Below are 24,357 nucleotides of genomic sequence, written 5' to 3'. Positions count from 1 at the left end.
AAGAAATAATAAATTAGTCATACTTCACTGGGTTGTTTTCAGAAGAAAAATAAGCCAGGAAAAGTTAAGATCCATGCTTCCGATATAATTTCCTTCAAGTATGTGTAGCTGGCTCTTCTGTAATGACGAGAAAACCCAGGGAAGCAATAAGAGTACTTAGCCCCGGTCAACACCTGGGATGATAACTAACATGCAAGAATTCCTTCGTTGAACAAGAGACAAATACTGTCTCAGACACAGTCACATCACGGTTTAAAAACAAATCCCTAATATAACTAAGCACACATTTCCTAAAGGGAAATGCCTGGATTGTGTAAGCATATTTTGTTACAGTCCTATATATAAGAATGCGTAAGAAAAAGGCAGTTAATTTTAAGTTTTCATTGATTAGCTCATCTATTTTTGAACAATTATATGCCTCAAACATATTCCTTTTCACGTTTGAAATCAAAGTGCTGAGATGTGCTTAACTCCCCTAATCTACCCTATGTCAGCTAGGATCAGTTGGATAAACTATTTTCCTGTTCTACATCTTACAAATGAAAAATTCAAAGCAGCTTTCTATCACGACCAATATTAAGCAAACTTGCCTTGCTGGAAGAATGCCTATCTCCATGTAGTAGTATATTGTTCACTTAGTACATTACAGTATTAAATTTGTGACAGTTTTATTTAGAATTTTTGTTAAAATTAATAAGGGACACATACTTTTCTTCATGTTGATAAATAAGAAATAAAATCTCTCTCTCTCTTTTCCTATCTATCTGTTGGTCTATCAATCAAGATACATAACCACAGAATGATTTCAATTCAAACTGATGACTTGGCGCACACAGTAGCCCCCTTTTTTCCAATGAATGAGAGTAGAGGATAATCATAAAAAATAAGTTAAAAGATGAGAGAATTAAGAACTTCCTGGGATTTTGAAATGAAATGAAGGGGACTGATGGATAAAAGGAAGTGAGAAAGCAAACACATTGAACACAACAGCAAAGGAGAGAGCGAGCTGATCAGTCTCACCTTGCTCTAGAGGAACTGCAGCCTCAGAGTCACAAGGAAAAACAGGAAGGGTCAAAAGAGCAGGATCTGGAAGGGTGGCTAACATGTAGAATTATCAGTGGAAGTCTGTCCACAAACCACAGAACTACTTAGCTCTCAATATCCGCTACTCACCTCTCGCTTTCTCTATTACCAAAAGCAGTCAACACAACATTTTAATCCCAAAGCAGAAAATTTAGTACTTTGGGTACTTTTAGTACTTCAGGGTACTTTGTGCCCTAAAGCAGTTGAATTAATGGTGACTACAAAATTCAGGCTTCTCAAGTGGTCCGTCCTTTAGAATAGGCAGTATCCAATTACTACTGGAAGTCCCATGGCCTAAAAGCCAGCTTCCAAAATGAAGACTGTCATGTGACAAACCCCAGTCACACAGAGAAAGTGGCCAATTAGGTTCTTTATTAGAAAAGGTGTGGTAGTAAAAAGTCATGCCAGCTTAAAGCTCCTACTGAACAAAGGAGGGAAAGTCAAAGCCTTTGTCCTTCCTTCCTTCCTTCCCTGCCTCCCTCTATCCTCCCTTCCCTCACTTCTTTCTTGCTTTCTTTTCCTTCCATGAGGACATTGGCCAGTTGGACATGAGCTAATGATCAGACTTGCCCAGGCAGAGGATCACTGCTGGAGAAATGAGTAATGTGCAAAGCTTTTAGCGGTCATATAGGGCTGATGTGAAAAACCAGAGGGTTTTCAAGTGCATTATTCATTTTCCCACAAGACATTTGCTGACTTCAAGGATGGCAAGGGATGGTAGAGATGAATTTAACCAGCATGGCAACCTTCTGTGGTATTTGTGTGCCTAGTTCCCATATGGTTTTACTTCCATTGTTGTCATCGCCATTGTGTTTTTCCTGCACGTGAGATGTTTCACTCTCACTACTTTTAAGATTCTTTTTCTTGTCTTTAATTTTTAGAAATTTTGTTATGCTGTACCCTACTGTGGATTTCACTGGGTTCATTCTACACCATGTTCTTTCGGCTCCTTGCATGCGTGCGTTTATGCCTTTTGCCAAATTTGGAAACTTTCTAGGCATTATTTCCTCAAATACTTTTCCATCCTTGAATTCTCTCTCCTATTCCAGGATGACAACGACATGGATATTACATCTTTTGTTTCAATCCCACATGTCCCTGGGGCTCTATTCATTTTTTTTCAGTCTATTTTCTCTGTATTGTTCAGATTGAGTATTTTCTGTGATCTTTCTTCAGCTTCACTGATGCTTTCCCCTACCCCCTCCAATCTGCTCCTGAGCCCATCACTGAGTTTTATATATTGCTTATTGTATTTTTCAGTTCTAAAGTTTCCAGTTGGTTTTTCTTTGTATCTTCTATCTCTTTGCTGGAACTTTCTATTGTTTCATTAGTTTCAAGCATGTTTGTAATTGCTCATTCAAACCTTAAGGATGGGTGCTTTACATCTTTGAAGATATTTCTAATATCAGTGCCATCTTGGTGTTAGTGTTTATTGATTGTTTTTTCTCATTCAAGTCGAGATTTTCCTAGTTCTTAGTATGAAGAGTGACTTGTGATTGAAACCTACATACTCTGAGTTTTATGTTGTGAGACTCTGAATCCTGTTTAAACCTTCCGTTTTAGCAGATCTCCTATGTCAGAGCTCTGGAGGGGGGATAAGGGGCCACTGACTCATTATTGCCAGGTAAGGCTGGAAGTATAGCTTCCACTAAAACCTGGGATGAGAGATGCTCCTACTTACTGCAAAGGTCAGTGATGCACAGGCTCTCCCCTGGGCCTCTACACATACCACTCTTGGTGGGGCGGGGGGGGTAGGTGTGCGGCGTATTTTTGTGTTGTTTGGCTGAAGTAGAGCAGCTATTGTTTCACAGTGTACTCTCTTGCTAGGCTGTTCTTTTGGCTAAAGAAGTCAAGATTTCCTTGGTGACTTCTTTTTGTCAGCTACATTTGGTGTTTCTGAGTTTCTGGCTTCTCTGGCACCCAGTTTGGGATACATGGGGCAAAAAGAAAAGGGAAGGCATTATTATGTTGTTCCTTGGGTTCTGAGGTCCCTGGCTAGTTTGCCTTTCTCTCTCCAGCTTTCAGAGCCTTCTTATGTTTGCTTTACATATAATATCCAGGGCTTTTTAGCTATACAATCTAGAAGGAATAGGGAAAAGTGTATCTAGTAGGTCCTTCTGGAACCTCAAATCTTTATCCAGTGATTTTTCATCACAATATAATACATTTATCAATATTTTACTTTATATGTAAATTAATTTTATCATTTAAAAATCTTTTGAGTACACCAGACACTATTCCCAAGTTTTCTCTGAGGTCTTTATTAAAACATTTTGACCTGCAATGCCTCTAAAATAATGTTTTATATTTTAGTCTATAGGTCACTTAATTTATCCTTGTTACCCATTCTGTATTGTTTTAATTACTTAACTTTGCGATGTCTTGATATTTAGTAGTTTCCAGTTTCCATTTTCTCTTTAAAATTTCACTGACTATTTTGTATTTTTAGCCCTTTTCATTTTCATATAAACCTTAAATCAGTTTTTCAGTTTCCAACAGCAACACATCCCCTCCCCCAAAAGTGTCCTCCTGGGAATTTTATTTTTGATAGCATCATATTTATCAATTGATTTTGAGAATATTGACATCTTAACATTATTAAGTCTTCCAATTAAGGAGTATGATTTATCCCTCCATTTATGTAAACCTTCTTTGATTCTCTAGTAACCCTTTGCAGTTGTCAATGTAGAGGTTGTCTTGCATATCTTTGATTAGATCTTCCTAGGTTTTAAATGCTTTGGAATGCTATTAAGGCCACAGTATCTTGATGCTAAGGCTTCTTCTAAAATCTTTATTTTTTTTTACCTGTTTTAAACTTATAATAACTAAGACAGAAAGTCACAGAGTTGCTACAATCTTGGCATGGGGAGGACCAGCAAGACAACTTTAAACCAAAGACACAATCTATGTTTTAGTAGAAATCGCAACTCACAGAAGTTCCATGTGCAATTCAAACAGTAGAAACTCAAGTTTTTCCCTGATTTGTCATCCTCCGTAATATTGTAAATATACTTCCATGTCACTGAAAATTATTTGCAAATGTCATTTTGGAAAGAAATACAGACATGCATTGCTTAACGACAAGGATTCATTCCAAGAAACACATTGTTAGGTGATTGGCTGTGTAGCCTACTACATAGCTAGGCTATATGGTACTAATCTTATGAGACTACTGTCATATATGCAGCCCATTGTTGACCAAAGCATCATTATGTGGCATGTGACTGTACAGGATTGGATATACTGTAATTTATGTAACCAACCTATAACTGGCATTTAATGTGTCCTGATTTTTTCCTCTATTATAACTCACATAATAATTGCTCTATAACAATATATATTTCCTAATATCTTAAAGTTAATTTAACATTATTACATTAGAAACGGGTTAAAAAGTATGCTATTATCTTCGACTCCTTACATGTTTCTAAATCACTTTCCAGAAAGTTTGTGCTAATTTAAACTTGTTTCAGGATGATAATAAGCTATGCTTCTCACCATCAAATATTATTTCCAATGCCCAAATGATAACACCAAAGCAAAAACTGGATATTCATTTACTTTGTATTTATTGAATCTCAAGTTAGGTGGAACATTTTCATGTTCCTTAGTCATACGCTTAATTTCATGAGATTTTTTTGCACTAATACATATTGATGTGCATGTATTTTATGTGTGTGTATGTGTGCACACATATACATAACATACATATATACTGTGATATACGTTTATATTGTGGAGTATATTCTCTGACGCCACCTGGGTGTCCAACAATTCAATTCAACTCAATTCTGACACAATCTACCTGGAATTAGAATCAGATCCCACAAGTTAAAGGGCTCAGTCCCACAAGATTGCCTCTACTTTGACATCAGATGCAAGTCCCAGACTACCCACACTTCTGCCCAACTGATTGTAAATAGAAGGTTCCCATGGCCCTCTCCACAGGTTTGATAATCTGCTCATTTGGCTCACAGAACTCAAGAAAACACTTTACTTAGGTTTACCGGTTTCTTGTAAAGGATACAACTCAGGAACGGCCAAACAGAAAGAGATGTAGGCCAAGGTATGTTGTAGGGGAGGGAACTCAGAGCTTGCATGTCCTCTCTGGTCACATCATCATCACAGCAAATTGATGTGTTCACCAACTTAGAAGCTGTCTGAATCTCATTGGTCAAAAGTTTTTATGGAGTTTGATCTCCAGCCACACCACTCCCCTTCCTGGAGGTCTGTGAGTGGGGCTAAAAGTTCCAACTCTAATAATTTGGTCCTTCTGGTGACCAGCTCCACCTGAAACTCTCTAGGAGCCCCACCCTAAGTCACCTCATTAGCATAAACTAAGGTTTGATTGGAAGAAGATGAGTAACAAAAAACATTCCTATCTCTCAGGGGATCCCCAGGGGTTTAGGAGCTCTGTGTCAGAAACCAGGGACAGAGACCAGATTATTTTGCTATGTTATACCACACATATATACCATTTTAATGCTTTTTTCTAATGAATGAATGATTAAATTAGTTAACAAATATATGTATTTACTCTGCCATATTTACCACAAAACCTTTTTCAGTTTGTTTTAAATGACCTTTGAAGGAATGATGTATTACTTTATAATGTCAGCACCAGTACATTCCTTTGAGATTACTTCATTATTTTTATGTGAGAATATCTATTCCCTTCTGAGATAAGTTTACTATTCACTTCCATTTTCCTCTTACTTTTCATTTCTTAAACTGTTATATCTCATTGTAAAGTATTTTAATTAAAATGTGAGAAATTGTGTACTTTTTTCTTTAGTCAACTAATTTTTAATAATAATAGTTTAAAAATCCTTTATCTTTTATGATTCTCAAAATTTTTAAGAAAAAGAAAAACGACTAAAGCTTAGACTATGTTTTATTATTGTGTCTTGTGGGAGGGCTACATTTTTAACAAGTATATTATATTTTTGGAGAAAGAATTAGAGGAGTAAGTTAATGAACAAATAAATGTTTCACTTTCATTACAAACTAATCTCTTTGCAAACTACTGCGAGACTAAATACTTGGCATTTTTTGTTTTCTTATTATTCACCTTGTTCTGACCTACTTTTTTGGTGTATATTTGATTCTTTTTTTTTTAACACAAATTATTGCAGACCAGATTTTGTCCTAATGAAGAGGCTTACATTTTCAAGAATGAGAAAATAAACTTAAATATCTATAGCAAAATTCACAATAAAAAATAGATAGTGAAGCAATTGTTCCTTTGACCAACAGAAATTCGGAACTTCGAATCTTAAGATCATAAAGTGGTAACCAAAATGTGTAACATTAATTACAAATAAAAAATCTTAAGGTGTTTCTCTCCCTCACTTTCTCTTTCTCTCATTCATACACACACACAGACACAGACGCTCAGATACACACATACCATACACAGAATCAAGTAAAACTTTTATTTACCTTTTGCTCATCACACATAGTGCCATCAACTGCATAAGTTCTATCGCTGGCTATAGATACTGATCTATTTCTTATGAATGCTGACATACATACATGGCCTCCAAGGAAAGTATACTGAATATCATAAGTTGTCGATGGTACTATCTGTGAATGTGTCCAGTGACAAACCATCTTTCCACAAAGGATTTGCCTAATAATATACAGCAGAAAAAAATGTGCATATAAGATACAATATATTAGGTAAGTAACGGTTAAAAATAGGACAACTAAAAATGTTACTCAAATCATAACACCAAAGCTATTCAGAACATATACCATCTTATGAAGTGCAACATATAAATTCATCTGTATATATGGGTTCATCATTCATTTCTAGTAAATGACCCTTTGCTGTACACACACATACATACACATGCATTTAGAAAATGTATAATTTTCTGAATACGTACCTATAAGTACAACGACCATTATTACAGTTTCCGTAGTCATCTGCTTGAAAATTCACTTCTTGTGTACATAGATGAGTAGAACCTCTAGCAACTGAAAACATAAATAAAGTTCCAATTACTCATTTTAAAAAAAAAATTTTAAATCAAAAGTGTGGTAAGTTTCTAAAGACATATCTAGAAAACAGCGATACCCAGTCAGTGTCATCTACTATAAATTTTTGGTGTTATCTACTGGCTATACAAGAAAGAAAAGCACTAAAAACTACCCACTTAAAAAAAAAGGTATCAAAATGTAGAAGTGATTAAGAAGTCAAAACGTCATTTGCTCTTTTATCTACAATTCTAATACAACTCCTTTTCCACCAATCACCTAAAATTTGAGTAATAGCCAATTCATTTTGTCTTATATTTATTAGTCCTATTTTACCTCTTCACATAGCTCAAAGTTGCTTTCATTTGCAATTTTATTTTCAAATTTGAATTTACACAAACAAGACTTTTTATTATGACTACAGGGTGGATTACTGACTTTAGAAAAATATAGTTTAAAAATGAACCCCAGAAAAAAGATACAACTATTACATTTTCCAAATAACTCTAAACACTGTACATCTGGATCTCGGCATGTTCCCTCATAGCAAAAGGCAGTTTTATTATTGCACGGTTCTAAATCAAAAGCCTTTGTATCAGGTACACAAAATTCACTTATTCCATTGCAATATTCTGTAAAATCACACGGATCTTTGCTTTCCCTACAGATAGTTCCTCTTCCAATTATCTGTGAGACAAAAGAAAACAATACTTTTTAAATTAGTAAACCAAAAATGTAAAGAATTTACATAGAAGCATTATATGTGTAGCCATCATTTCCATTATTATATTTTAACTACTTAAAGTTAAATTATGAATTTATTTAAACATTCTAGTGAAACAGATTGGAAAGAACGGAAATGTCCGAAAATCAGACACAAAAGGTCACATATTATATGGTTCTACTTATATGAAATCCCCAGAATGGGTAAATCCATAAAGACAGAATGCAGATTGGTGGTTGCCAGGGACTGAGGAGAAGAGAGAAAGGAGAGCAAGCACTTGAAAGGTTGGGGGTTTCTTGTTTGGCTGATGAACATGTTTTGGACCTACATAGGGGTAGTAGTAGCACGTTGTGAATGTACTAAATGTCACTGAATTGTTCATGAAAATGGGTAATTTTAAGTGAATTTCACCTCAATTTAAACGAAGGCTCTAGCAAAAGCTCTGATAGTTAAAATTAGGTGGTTATCCTGAATATTTACTTCAAGATAAAACGAAAATAGCTGATATAAAGCTATGCATATTTGTTTGTCAACTGTTGATGCTTGGGGACAAACTACACTCCTGAAATGTTGTCTTAACCATCTCTCTAAAATATTGCTTATCGGACATCTTGTTCATTTCTGCATTTCAAGAAATTTTCCTTTCAGGACCTACCCCACCTCCACCATGATGGGTGATAAATCTCAAGAATCTGCTTCTAAATCAAGATGATAATCAGAACACTTCTCCCTAGACACAGTGATTGACACAGCGGTGGGAAATTTAATTTTACAGGATCAGTCAGGCTTTCCTTCACTATCAAAGACTGACATGGACGCTGGTAAAGAGAGGATTACTCTACTGTTCTGAAATATTGTACACTATGGACTAGAAAAGCCAGGAGCTGCAATGAACGATCTCTATCACATGCGGAGAAAGCTTGTTTGAGAACTGTCAACCAAAAAGCAAGGATATCCAGTAAGTAATTAGAATGAGAATCCTGTTGTACTTGTTTTAAACAAAGATTCAAGTGAGCATGAAGCTAGACTCATCTTTTACTTAAGCTTCATAAGCTTCATTTGCTTGGCCATTCATCATCAGCACACAACTGACCAATACATAATCAGTATTACGCAGTAACAATTGCAATTTTTTAAATTACATATAGGAATGTCTGAGTATTAGTCAGAAACGTTAATTATTTTATGTGTCAGCAAAACAGCTGGTTAAATATTGTCTTCCGTATCATTGCACTGGGACTTCTGTCTATCTAAAGTGAACGTGCAGAAGAAAAAATCTGGATTAAATCACTAAATTTCAGACAAGCATTGGTGGAAACTAGCCTAATTGAAAGTAGACAGAAGAAAATAGGAAGCCCTTTACACTTACGGCCAATTATGAAAGAGAGCTGAATGTAAGACACAGTGAGCCTTTAAATGACAGCAAAGCCAAATTGTATACTATAACACGTAATGAAATTAATGTAAACTAACATAGCACACTTAGCTGTCACCCTGAAGCTCTCCCCAAAAACTTGTACGGTGAATTTTCACTCCACCAAATACAGCAATTATCCCTGGTTTAAAGCACTATCCTTTGGGATGTAGGTAGCGGGCAATGGACTCTTTAGAAAAGCCTTATTGTCCAGTCCAACTGATTTGGAGACAAAGGCCAAGAGGAGAGCTCTAGTGAAGGGAAAAGCAACATGGTTTATTGCTAAAAAGTAGAAATTCTAGGCTGGCCTCTACATTCATGAGCCTTGAAAACAAATGGCCATTGGCTTTAATTACTAGCCCATAGAGTGAAAAAGAACACACATAGAACAAAGAAGAATAATGTTAGGAGAGGTCTCCTTGACAGAGAAAAAACAAATCTGGCGTCAAAATCTCTAACTAATCAGCTTTCATGTTTGTCATAGACTTTTGAAAATGACAAAAAAAGGTGACGTGCTATCATGAAGCAATCGCCAGAAGACAAATCTCACCCAGTCTCCACTCAGATGTGACTAGAAAGGAAAACTGAACGGAGAACTTCCCAGGAGAAATCCAGGATTCAATCCCCTCCCGGGGCCAGAAGTGCTTGCTTCAATATTAGTCATGCTACATACTGCTGCCTATTTAACATGGATCCCTTTTTTCTTATTTTCAAAATGAGGTTGTTTAAAATTATTACTGTCTATTTATTCAAACTTGCATGTCAAGTGTGTGTTGAGTGGCTTATGTATAATCTTCTCATAAGTCATTTGATCATGAAGAGCTCAGCTTAGGCACGACGAAGAGGAATTCATCACCCAAGTGATCTGACATTGGTATGGAACGCAATCACTGGATGTGCCTTAGTGGAGACTGAAACAATACAGAGATAGAGCTAAAAAGGAGGTTGAAAAAGACTCAAGGACATCCTCTGAATTCTGAAATCAACTCTGGAACCAGGTACATAAAGTAACGTAATTGAAAGATGTGTAAAACAAAAAGTAAAAAAAGTGAATGAAGAAGAACACAAAAAATTCATGAAAGAAAATAATGTAATAGTTTGAAAGCTTACTTCACAAGTTTTTTTATCACAGCATATTCCACTGCCACACTCTGCATTTCCAATCAGAGTACAATTTTCAGGATGACAGCATTTTTTATGACTGCATTCCTAAAAGCAAATATAATCAAATTTTCAATCAAATAAATAATTGTATTTATTGTCAAAATATACTAAAGTATGTCTCTAAGTTAATTACATCACAATATGATTTTTACTACTGTGTTTATTCATTCAATTTTTTTGGAAGAAGATTAGCCCTGCACTAATATCTGCTGCCAATCCTCCTCTTTTTACTGAGGAAGGATTGGCCCTGAGTTAACTTCTATGCCCATCTTTCACTACTTTATATGTGGGACCCCTGCCACAGCATGGCTTGATGAGCGGTGGATAGGTCCACACTTAGGATCCGAACTGGCGAGTCCCAGGCGTCTGAAGCAGACTGCGCGAACTTAACCACTATACCACCGGGCTGGCCTCACTACTGTATTTATTTTTAACATCACTTAATATATTTTCAGTATAGAAAAGCAATATAGCAATGAAATTATTCATGATTCATATTAAAGAAGCTGAACTCTTAAAAATGTAATGCAATTTCTTTGTGTTTGTAAACACGTGCTGCAAGTTTTTAGATTTTTTTCATTTATTATATGATAAGTAATTTTCCATCTTATCAAGTCTCCTCAAGATATCTTTTTGGGAATATATAACAATTTACAGATGTCACAAAATAGAGGTTTCTATAGTATAACAACATTTTATTATTGTAAATAATGTTTCAAAGAAAATGTTGTGGCATTATTTTTTAGCTATAAAATTTTATATTAAAGATTAATTCTACAAGTTATTAGGTCATAGTGTACAAAATATTAAGGGCTGTTTATAATACACTCATTTCCCTCCTTATATACAATTATCTATTCAATGCAAGAGTGGAGTTATGTTTCACAAGACTTATAGTAATATTTAAAAAATTAGTAAAGTGGATAAGCACAAATAACTGTGTCCATATCTTTTTCAATTTTATCTTTATTATTAATGTGTGAAACATTTTACATATCTATACATTCTGGGTTATTTTATATTTCTATGCCTATATTTCTGTTGCGGTATTCCTCTATTTCCTTTATTTGTAAGCATGTTTATATTAATGATAGGAACGCCTAGCCACTAAGATATGTTACTACATTTTACAGTTTATTGTGAAAACTCATTTTTGTTTTTGTGAGGTTCTTTTTTGGGGGCAATTTTTTGATGTTGTGATATTGTGAAATGGAAAACTTTTATGAAATCTGAAAACTATCATCATTTTTGTGTATTTGCTCTTTGAGTTTATGGATAAAACTTTTTTCCACCCTAACCTCAGTAAAAATGTGAATGTGTAGTGTGTGTGTAAAATGTTAGTGTCATATATATATATATTTATTTATTTTTATTTTACATCAAATGTTTTGACTATTATGTTAGCAGAGAAGCTGTAATAATGGATCTTTTTCCAAAAAGACTAGTTAAATTTATCAGTTGCATTTATAGAATAATAATCTGTTCCTGATGTTTTGTAATACCTGGATTATCTTGTAATATCCTATATAAAATTAGATACAATGTCTTCAATTATACTAACTGCACAGTTATTGTATTATTAAAGCATATCAAAACTTTATTACTATATAATACATTTTTATATTTACAGGAGCCAGATAATATTCTTTTTTTCAATTTTCATAATTCAACATTAAGAGGTGTGCTCTGCTTCAAAAAAATATTTTAGTAAAGAATTATCTAAAGTATTTAGTAAAGATAGAAGATTGAACACACACTAAATATTAATGTTGGAGAGAAAAAAGCAAAAATAAATAACACAAAAGGGAAATTTCCAAAGGCTGAAATCAAAGAGAGAGCCTAGAGTGGAGAGTATGATTTGACAAAACTCAATGTATAATGGAAATCTATCTAAATGCCAGGCTTAGAAATAGACTTTTAATGACTTGTGGTCTAGGTATAGAATCCCATCACTGGAGGGATGGAAGCCAGAATTTTGTAAAATAGGCAGCTGTGGTTTATCATTGAGAAATTATAGAAATCAAAAGGACATTCCTTTACTCCTAGTAGTCCAAATTTTATCAAATGTTCTTCAATATTATTCAATATCAAATTGAATATCAATATCAAATGTTCTTCAATATCAAAATGTTCTTCAATATCTTATCATTTTTTTTCTCTTTGTTAATTTAATGATATAGGCTGAAAAATACTGAAATGTTTCTTTATTTCTGGAACAAACTCCAGAAGCATATATCTTTTCATATACTCATTGGGATTATTTAATAATTTTGATTTAGACATTTTGCAAGAATTTTCCAAAGTGTGAATCAATCATTCAAAGTACTTTTAAACTAGCTAAAGGAGGAATCAATAACTTTCATGATTTAATCCTATTTCTATATGCCTGCAAAGAACACTGGAAATTGAGATTTTAAAATATGTAAATAATCTATAATAACATTAAAAAATATGAAATACTTAGAATTAAATTTAAGTAATTAAAGGCATGTAAATAAATGGAACAATATACTATATTCATAGTTGGAAAATCACAAAATTATGAATATGTCAATTGTGCACAAATTCATCTATAGATTCAAAAACTCCCGAAATTCCAGCAAAGTGTTCTTTGGTGGGGGTAGAAATGGAAAAGTTGATTTTAAATTTTGCATAGGTATGCAAAGACTTAAAAAAGCCAAATCTATCTTGATAAAGAAGTACAAAAGATGAGGATATCTTTTACCTGATTTTATGAGCTAGGGTAAGGAGAGCTGGAATTGGTGCAAGGATAGATACACAGATCAACGGAACACAACTTAGTATGTGGTAAATTGTTTTTCAATAAAAGTATCAAGGTAATTCAAGGGGAAAAGGATAGTCTTTTCAACAAGTGGCATTATAACAATAGACTATCTATATGGGGAAAATATACCCTGATCCTTAACCTATAAAAATTACTCAAAATGGATAACAGACATATACATAAAAGCTAAAAATCAGTAAACTTCTAGAATAACACTTATGAGAAAGCTTCATAATCTTGGGATAGATAGGATACAAGTAGCGTAATACATAAAAAAAATATGATAAGGTGGATTTCACCCAATTAAAAACTCTGACTCATTGAAAGACATCATTAAGAAAATACAGAGTCAAGCCACATACTGGGAGAAAAATCTGCAAAGAGCTTGTATATCGTGTATATTAAGAATTCCTATAACTACACAATAAAAAGAAAAACAATCCCATAAAAGTGTACAAGATATTTGAACAGACACTTTAAAAAAGGGACATATGAATGTCCAATAATCACATGAAACACTGTCCAATATAATTAGTTATCAGGGAAAGACAAATTAAAACCACAAAGAGATACCAGTACACACTCAAATGACTAAAATGAAAAAGACTGACAATAACAACAATTAGTGAGGATAAGGAACAACTGTCACTCTCATACACAGTTGGTTGGAATGTAAAATATGACAATTATTTTGGAAAGCAGTTTGACATTTTGTTGTAAGTGTAATAATAAATTAACATATAACCCAGTAATTCTACTCCTAGATATTTAGCCAAGAGAAATGAAAACCTAAGTCCACACAAAGATTTGGACATGAATGTTCTTCGGAAGTATTTTTCATAATACTCCAAACCCAAAACAACCTAAATGCTCATTAGTAGTTGCATGGATAAATACACTATGGTATATCCATACAAAAAGATACTACACTACAATAAATACCAGTGAACTACATATACATTCAAGCATATGAATGAATATCAAAAATATTATGTAAAGCAAAAATACCAGAATCAAAAAGAATCCATAAGCTATGATTCATTTATATGAAGTTCAATAGTGGGCAAAAATAATGAGTTGTGACAGACTTTAGAAGCTTAGATACTTATGGAATTGACTTGGAGGAGGTAGAGGAGAACTCTCTGTGGTACTATAAATGGTACTATGGTACTCCAAAAAACTCAGGAAGTCAGAAGGAAAACAAATATAAATAAATATAACGAAGACCACTTAGACACATTGTAAGTCCTTGTGTTGAAAACAAAAGACAGGTCACAATGCCTATGTGGATACAAAGAGAGATGGGTCCTATGGCCAGGTATAGCAGGCAGAAACAGACTTGGTCACTGAAGTCTTCAGTGACAATGAGGGCAAATTGTTGTTGAGGCTCTTGATGAGTTCCATCAGTGTGGAGGTGTGGTCTTGTAATACTAAAGAAAGTGTATCACGGTTATTGTTTACTCACCTACACTATCAAGAAAGTAAAACTACTTATATTCTGCTGGTGGCCACAACTATAGGTAGAAAAATACTTGGTGATCAAGAGCAGTTAGTCACTCCAGAATTTACTGAGATACATTCTTATAATGCAAGAGAAAGGAAAAAAATTAGAGCTATACTTAAGCAAAAGCATGGTGAAATCATAAAACCTAGGCTCACCCAACTAGCATATTAGGGATCTACAGAAGTTTTGCTGGATTTCAAGGCTGGGAAGTCACTTGGTCACTTAAGAACCAACCTCATGCTCTAAGCACCACTGGTCAATAATCACTCTGGCTAATGAAATGGACATGGAGTAAGAGAATGTAAAGACCTACTGGGGCTGATTGCAGTAGGTCTTTACAGTCATAATAAAACAGTGGCCTACCCAAGATGAATTCCCATTTTCCAGTAAATACCCTTGGAATCCAGTGGAGCAAGCTTCCACTTCTCTTTGGTCCACTGTGACTCCATCCTGGATTCTTAATGAAGACTAAGAGGGCCCAGATGATGAAATAGTCACCCGATCAGATCCGTTTGTCCAAATGGTGCAATCAGGATATCAGAGACAAGTGAACCTCCTCTGGTGTACCAGGAATAATCTCTGAAAAAGTATTCAGGAACTGGGCAATGAAATCCCCAGAATGGACAAAGCCTCGGAAAAAGCTAAACAAAATTTCCTGCAAGACAAGGGCTATAAAAAGAAACAAACCAATAGTTCAAGTCTACATCATAAGGCCATGTAGATCTGGATGTTGAACCAGAGAAAATTTAATGAGGAAATTGATGGTCTGCCCTTTGGAAACATTCTCTCTCACTACTGGGCTAGAGAAGAGCCCTAGTACTTGAAGATTTGGGTTGTGGCCAGGGAATATTCCTGCCTTCCTTTGTACTTACTGTGGGCAAGCAACAGGAAGACAAGAGGGTCTTGATCCCCTATGTGACATGATGCCATTTGGATTGGCACCTTCTCTGTACACAGATTTTACCTCCTTCAAAAACAAACAAGACAAGGATGAATAGCTTCATTCATATGAATGAAAACCATATATACTGGTCAAGGTGTGTTGGAGAACTGATGATAATGAAGTGGCCAAGCCATTTCATCTCTCCTGGGCACTGCAGCACAATCCATTATGATACCGGAAATTTCCCAGGGATGAGGTTGAAAGAATATTCTTACTGGATTCAGAAATACTTTCAAAGTAGAAAATGGAATCATATAAATTTCTGGTGGGCCCTTTGGGGCCAACACATACTCTAGTAGTTGTAGCCAATATTACTGAATATATGGTGGGAATAGATATTTTATGTGCTTTTAATATTTCTCTGGATCTAAAGAGATGTTCTCAATGGGGAAATGCTACAATTTGGACAATGATAGTGGGATGAGTATACAACTGGAATACCATGTAGCTCCCTTGACCTATCCATATCCTTATTGTGAAGCAGCACAAGATACTGGGCTAAGTGGGGAGAGAGAAAGTAATAGGGGCTTGTTGAGGAGAAAAGTGAGCTGGAAAGGAGGTCACTATCTTGATCAAGGAGACAACAGAGGGAGGGATATTCAAAGAAACCTAGCATCTTATAATAAATCTATTTGACCAGCAAAAAAGGCCAGTAGTGCGCAGTGCCTCACGGTGGCTTACAGCAAGTCAAATATGGCAGTGGCCCCAATGACAAGGGCAGTTTCAGATATTATCATAATCACAGACTGTAGGCATCTAGAGTGTGTTGGTGGACATTAGTAAGGTCTTTGTTTAGCATCCCACTACACCCAGAGGATCATAATCAGTTTGCATTTGCCTCATGTAGCTTGGGCTACAATAAATTTCCATGTGATTTGCTATCGCTGGATATTCTGAGAGCTTGAGAAAGTTGGAATTGGATAAGAACTGTATTATTACCACTATATTGGTGACATCATCTTAATTGGAAAAACTAGAGACAGTGCACAAATTGCCCAAGATGAAATGGTCCAATATCAAAGTGAAAAAGGCTGGAGAACTAATTCAAGATACAAGGGCCCACCACTCAAGTAAAGTCTTTAGCAAACATGTGGGTTGACACCCAGAAAACAATACTTTAACCTGTAAAATTAAAAAAGAGAAAGAAAAAGATAAACTGCTAATCTTAAAAACCTCTAGGAAAAATGGAAAAGAAATCCATGTGTTGGCCATGTTCAGATATCATACACAATTTATAATACACCTGGGTGTTTGAAGACTGTTGCAATCCACTTATAATCCAGACTGGACCCCAAAACAAGACCTAGTGTTTCCAGCACATGGGATCAAGGAAGACCGGCAAATGTGCCTGTTCTACCATCTACAGTCAAGTGACATGGAAAATCTGGGGCACATATCCCAGAGCAATGGACATGGCTAGTGCTTGCTAATACAGCTTGTAGGCCCTTACTCTCCTGTCAAGGGTACTGTTTGGCATTGACTGTAAGAGAAACTTTTTCCAGGTATCATATAGCAATTTCTTTCTGCACAGTGGATCTTAGTCATACTAGTCAAGGACTCTTAAATGGGCAATATTACACATCCAGTCAGACAATGGTGCCACTTTTAGAGCCAAGAATACTTAGCATTGGGCAACTGGCTGAGGTAGTCACTGAACATTACATGACCACATTGTGCACCAGCAGCAGGTGCCATTAAAAGGTGAAATGTACTTATGAGAGAAGTTGAAAAAAGTAAGTGGAGAATCAAGGCTTATCTCTCAGTGCAGCACACACTTAAGACAGGCAGTATCATCTCTAAATGTGGCAATTCCCTGGAAGTAATTAGATTCAGAAGGAAATCCAGACTGACTCTAAAAGAACCAAACCACATTATTAAACCTCCTGTTTTTCTGTTATTTATTCCCCGTGTCTACCCCAACATGCCAGGCTACTGAGACTGAAAGGTAGCAGATAAGAACCAGGGAGTGGTAGACACAAACACGGTGCTTCTTTTACTGCCAGCTTTGCTTGCTGGATCAAGGTGATAATGGATAAAAATGATCACGGCTAAGAGGTCAAAACTACCAAGGTGATCCTGCTGTGGTTCACATATCAATGGATGGGAGATGTTCTAAGATGGTACAAGATATACAAGAAATAAACTACTAAACTACTTAAGGATGAACCCAGCTGAATGGTTTGGTTTGCCCTGGTGAGGATGGGAAAAGAGCATCTTACTGTAGATGCTGGTCATACTGACCTCATGACTATGGAACAAGAGCAACAACTCTGGCAGATGGAGAAGGAACATCTTAGATAGACTCTGGCAGGCCAAGGGTGAGAAGAGGGACAATTGAACTCTTGGCTCCCACAAGACACTTGGCCTGGCCCTGTCAATTCAGAATGCTTTGGTGATCTTGCCCCAGACTATCACCGCTGCCTTAACCTAAGGACTGGAAACCCATTCTATAAGGAAACCTTAACCCTAGACTTGTTGACTTTAGAGGCAGACAGCTGCTGCCAAAGATAAACTTTTCAACACTGATGTGGTTCCCATTAGTCACATTTTATTGGATCAGGAGTTCTGCACTTCCTACTGAAGGAAAAACAAAACTCTTCTGTATGCTTTCCTCAGGTCCATAGCTACTACTCTGATTGCTGGATGTATCATCTCATGACCCTCTTGATGAAAACCATGAGCTGTTCCTTTGAACACTTCATAATATAGATTTCCTTCTACAGGTCCCTTCTGGCACTTAGGTTTCTCTCACTTTAATAATCTCCACTTTCTGTCTCCTAAGAATTGGCAAGAATTGATCTCATGTCAGGAAAATATTGCTGCTGAGATTGCTACAAATGTCTTGGCAGAAATGATTTCACCCAAAGTAGGCCAATGCATTAAATCTAGGTTTGCTATGATAGCCAAATTGTTGTTCTTTCACCAAAACTGCAGTCTGTTTGGCTGGAAATATTTAAATCCATTCAAGGAGTTTGTCCATAAAAGGGACACTGAATTGGCTCAGTCTTGTATTCATTTACTATTTCTGCTGTAGAAAATTACCATAAGCTGAGTGGCTTAAAACTACACACAGGCATTCTTTTACAGTTCTGCAGGTCAAAAGTCCATAAGGGGTCTTACTGGACTAAAATCAAGATGCCGTGGATTCTACATTCCTTCTAGAAGCTCTAGAGAAAAGTCTCTTTTGCTGCTTTTTCCAGCTTCTAAAGACCACCTGCATTCCTTGGCTCATGGACACTTTCTCCATCTTCAAAACCAGAGTCTAGCATCTTCAAATATCATTGTCACATATCCTCTGACTCTGACCTGCTTGCATGCCCCTAATAAGGACCCTTGTGATTACATTGGGCCCACCTGGATAATATAGGATATCTCCCCTGCTCAAGATCCTTAACTTGATCTTATCTTCAAAATCGCTTTTGCCATGTAAGGTACGATATTTGCAAGTTATGGGGATTAGAACATGGGAAACTTTGAGGGTTATTCTACCACATTTCACTATCTGGTCCCCAAAGATTCATGTGCATCTCGCAGGCAATATACCTCCATTTTATCCTAACTCAAATTTATCTAAAGATTCAGTGAAACATCTTTTGATCTTTTTGTTGGCAGAAACTGAAAAGACGAACCAGAAATTCATAGCAGAGGGCCAAGAATATTCAAGACAATCATGAATTAGAAAAACAATGATGGGGAATATGTAATATCATATTCCATGAATTAATAAAAATCTACAGTGATTAAGATAGTGTAATGTTGGCACAAGAGTAGGAAAACAAATGTTCACTTGATCTATACTAAAATTATGATTCAGAGCAGTGAAGGAAGTATCGTCCTTAAGTAAATTGTGATTGTTCAATTTGATATCTATATAATATATATAACAATAAATTACAGCTGGATTGCATATGTAAATATAAATTGTAGAAAAGTTCCAACCACCGTTAGAGGAAACATGTGAACATTTTTGTGAAGTATAGAGCAACACACATAAAGTGGCATGTGTCATCTATTGCTGCAGAACAAATACTTAATGGCTTCAAACAACAATAGTCATTTATTATTTTATGGTTTCTTTGGGTAAACATTCAGGTATACGGCTTAGAGGAGTAATTGTGGCTTTGGGTCTCCCACAGATTCTAATTCTAAAAAAGAATTTAGATACAGATCTTTCCTTTTTCACAAAAATCAACTCAAAATGAATCAGAGACGTAGGAGTTAGAGAAAAAGGAAGGAGAGCTGAATATGTGAACTGAAGGGGATTTTTTAGGGTGGTAAAACTATTCTGCATGATACTGTAATGGTCAATGCATGTCATTAGGAATTTATCAAAATCTGTAGAATTGTATAACACAAAGAGTGAACCTTAGTGTAAACTACTGAATTGAATTATAATGTATCAATAGTGGCTCATTAATTGTATAAATGTACCACACAAATACAAGATGTTAATAATAGGAACATTGTGTGCTGGAGTTGAGGTAGAGAGCGGGGCAGGTAAACAGAACTTATCTGCTCAATTTTTCTGAAATCCTAGTACCACACTAAAAAATGTCATTATTTTTAGGATTTTGTAGCCCAGAAATATATTCTACAAATATGTATGTTGTATGTTTAAGCTTATTAAATATTTTAACTAATCTGGCTATTAGTCTGGTCTTTTATGCCTTTCAAATATTTTTGTTCTTTTGTTAGTCTTTGTGGATTTGATAAATTTTTTCTAGGTTCTCACACACATAGATAAACACTGGGTATTGCTAATACTTTTTATACAGTTCTGGGAAGTTGACCAAATCCATTTCAATTTTATCAGGTAAGGCTTAGAGCACAGTTTGCTGTTCTGGACTTCCACAAGGATGTGTCATCTCTAGATTATAACAATTCTTGTAAAATACTATTGAGTGTGTAGATATCCTGTCACAATTATAACATTTTTATAATGACCTGCACTGAGAAACTTGTTTGCTTTGCACTGCATGCCATTTAAGTATAACTGGATGAAAACAGACTACCATCCAAATAACCTTCTTGATCCACTACTATACTGAGTTACAAACAAAAGCAGCTAAGTTTCTATGGCAGTAGGTGGAGCTCAGCAAGAAGAAGCATTGAAAGTAGTTCAGGATAAAAGGAGTGAGGGTGAAAAGAAGGTCCTGCCATTGGGCACTGTATCTGATTAGGACTCCATGCAACTGCAGGCATCTCTGACCACCTTCACAGCTGATTTCATCCATTGGCCCTGAATTTCCCTTGAGGTTCACTGGTTCCTGGAATTTGAAATCAAAGCACTTTATCCCATAGTTAAGTGAAAAAAAGGTTTGATTCCAATATTCCCATTCTGTTAAAAGTCCTTTATAAAATCCAATTCAAACGGGTGGGTAAACCCCCAAAAGTTCCACTATAAGAGATTGGCCTCTGACGCTTGTAAACTCCACAAATAGGAGGCTTTCCACTCATAAGAAACAAAAGTAGCCCACCTACTGCTGCAACTAAACTACTAGATCTCTGGGGGTCCTCTTCAAAGACTTGTCTCCACCAAAAGAACTTAGTTTAGTGGAGAAACAGCATACCTCTGAGCCTTCTACTATATTGATGATAAATTGCTGACAATTCACAGAAGTGAATGCTGATTAAATGACAGGAAAATGTGGGTAAGACATGAAAAGACTATTCAAGCATAAGAAAACCCAAAGTAAGTAAGATATCCTCAATTCAAAGTTATATTCACTTAAATACCTCATAACATGGCACATTCACTTCTTGGTATACAGCCTGAGAACTGCAGGCACATGTGCAGCAGGAGACATGTGCAAGAAAAGTCATAATTGCAAGTGTCTTAATAGTCAAAAATTGAAAATAACAAATTTTCATTGATGCATAATAAACTATTGTATTCATAAAATTAACACTAAAAGCAATCAAAACAATTGGACTATAGCTACACTCAAAAATTGATGAACTTTTGAAGTACAATATTGGGTGAAAGACCAAGTCACCAAGTGATATAAACCACAGGATTGAAAATTATATAAAAGCATAAAACAGTCAACCAAACTATATTGTATAAGGAGTAAAAATAGGAAGGAAAAACTATGATGAAGAGTAAAACACAGAAATGATTACAGTAAGTTCTAAGCAATGGTTGGAAGGAAGGGGCATGTGATTGCAAAGGCACACACAGAGAACTTCTTTGTCAGAAGTAAGGTTTGTTTTGACCTGAGTGCAAATTATTTAGGTGCTTGTTAAGTGTATACTCATTGCACTCTTCATCAACAATTCATGTTTATATTTCATGCATATTATATATCATAATTAAAAAATGAGAATGACATAAATATTTATTGTTAAACAAAAGTGGGCAGAGAACTGTCCTATCAAGAGAACTGCCCTAAAGCATATTTTAAGAAATAGAATATAATTCAAATGGAAATTATTTCAGAAGGAAACGTTGACATGTCAAAATAAAAAATGCTAATAAATAAAAGGAACGGTAGATAAAATAAAGCCACTACTTTCTGAATAAAGTCTTCAGAGTACTTTCTAATGTAAAGAGTAAAGATGACTGAAATGAAATATTTACAAAAATGTTATGTAAGCTAAGTGAGTTGTAAACCATGCTATTTTGGGGGAAGGTGGCTCAGATATGGTTAAACCTTTAAAAAGTATGGTAAAAATTCAAGGATAATCAGTAAAGGGAAATAAAAAGTACATATCCACTAAATCACTGAAAGAAATAGTGGAAGAAAGGAAAACAAAACACACAGATCAAAAGAAATGAGCAAAAGTTTAATTAAAAAGGAAATGTGGCAAAATACACATAAAAATTATAAATTTTGAGACAAATAAAATTTTAAAAGTATGCAGTCTAGAGGAGCATAAGGAGTTATAACAAATAAATGTAACAAGGTATCCTGGTGGAGATCCTGGAACAGAAAAAGGCTACTGCGTAAAAATAAAGGAAATCTGAATGAACTATGTGTTTTAGCTAATTAAAACAATATGCAAAAATTTAATCACAATAACGTTTAAGGGAATAATCTTGTAAATCAAAAACAAATTAAATAAGAAATTAAAACCCAATGTAGATATCGAACTTAATAGTACAGAAAAACTAAGTGTGAATAGAGAAATATCAGGGAAATACTAATTAAAGCAAGCTAGTGTGTGTGTAGATATAGAAAGAGATATATAGATATGACCGGCAAAATAGACTTTAAAACAGAAAGCAACATTAGAGATAAAGAGATTCAGTATTTGAAGGTAAAAGAAAATTTCTAGGAAGATATAACTATTGTAAATAAATTTGCGTCATATAAAACAGCTTCAAAATATATAAAGCATGAAGTGAGTAAATTATAGTGAGAATTAGGCAAATCCAACTGTATAGTTGGAAATATCAATACTATTTTTCAAGTACTGAGAGGCCAGGCAATCAAAATCAGTAAAAATACAGATTTGAGTCACTCCCTTAAAAGTTATGATGTAATCACGTTATACAGACTTTTGTTCCTAACAATTAAAGAGCTTTCAATTTCCCAAGTAAATAAGGAACATTCCAAAAAATCATCACACATAAGCATATGAAGGCAGTCACAACAAAATTCAATGATTAGTTGTCTTACCAAGAACAACTGAAAAAAAAAAAGATATGCGCAGAAAGCTAAATATAGCAATTACAAAGGAAGGATTATGACTAATTGAATTTTGTGAAAGCAAGTTAAAATAAATGAAGCTACCCTGGATGCAAGGACTAAAACTAAAAGGTGAGGCAGTAAACAACAACATACATTTAATAACTTAGTGAACCGACGCAGTCACCTTGGAGGAATTCAGGAGATGATTTAGGTGATGATTATACTACTAATGGTACCGATGTTTATGATAAAGAAAGGTGGTTATTACTTTTAACAGTTACACAATGAAGAAAATCTATTTCTTTAATCCATGCTAACTTACCCCATAGTTACTCTTCAAATGCTTCAAATCCAGGATGAGTCAGTTATCACATGCCCCCATCTCCCTATCTTAGAAGTCTGATAAAATAGTGCAGCATTTGCAAAAAACGTCCTCCCCTTTTATACCACACCCATATTTATAAGACTACATGAGAAACACAAAAGCAAGACTTTAAATAAGCTATCAATTTTTGTTACTAACCTCTACACTTCCACAATCACATTCCTCGAATTGTTCCAAAACCTGATTGCCACAAGTTGAAGATTTTTCTTGGTAAACCACTTTTGAAACTGTTTGATTCTGAAGACATTCAAATTGAGGCTGTGAAACCACATGTTTAAATTCATTCACGCTGCAACTGCTAAAAAACTTTACACCATGGGAGCGTCTAAAATGAAATCATAATCCTCAGATAAATGGAATACAATCAGTACCAAAGTAACACTCTTCAATAAAGTGCTGTGAATTCTGTACTATTATTCACTTATAGAAGAGCCAAGAAGGAAGGGTGAGTGCTTCTATTTTTAATACAAGTTGCAGATAAAAGCAGTAAGTTCATTTCTATCGTAGTTTGATATAAAAGACATCTAGCATGTAGAGGAAGTTGAGATGACATGAGTTAGAATATATTAAAACACAACAGTGCTTGGCACACAAAAAGCTCTAAGTCAGTCTTATTATTTTAATTATTGTCAACATCATAATTATAATCATTATAACAAGAAGCACTAATTATTTATATGAAAATAAAACATACTAAAAATTTGTGTGAAAAACTGAAGGAATAAAAGAAGATAGATTA

The 24,357-nt window shown here is 35.0% G+C and overlaps 1 protein-coding gene across 1 annotated transcript in view; it reads right to left on the bottom strand.

Moving 5' to 3' along the window:
* The window catches only part of LOC106828897 (A disintegrin and metallopeptidase domain 3), a 123,968-nt gene that overhangs the window by 17,269 nt on the left and 82,342 nt on the right, over window positions 1-24,357 (bottom strand). Inside the window, exons 6-10 of the mRNA XM_070499710.1 lie at window positions 23,757-23,943; window positions 10,314-10,412; window positions 7,557-7,752; window positions 6,975-7,065; window positions 6,526-6,715 (exon numbers count right to left, since the gene is read on the bottom strand). Coding sequence (XP_070355811.1) covers window positions 6,526-6,715; window positions 6,975-7,065; window positions 7,557-7,752; window positions 10,314-10,412; window positions 23,757-23,943 — 763 coding nt within the window. The remainder of the gene's footprint in view (window positions 1-6,525; window positions 6,716-6,974; window positions 7,066-7,556; window positions 7,753-10,313; window positions 10,413-23,756; window positions 23,944-24,357) is intronic.

Source organism: Equus asinus, chromosome 27 (genome assembly GCF_041296235.1).
Source record: "Equus asinus isolate D_3611 breed Donkey chromosome 27, EquAss-T2T_v2, whole genome shotgun sequence".
In the NCBI taxonomy this organism is placed as follows: Eukaryota; Metazoa; Chordata; class Mammalia; order Perissodactyla; family Equidae; genus Equus; species Equus asinus.
This window is presented reverse-complemented; position numbering and strand designations above follow the sequence as displayed.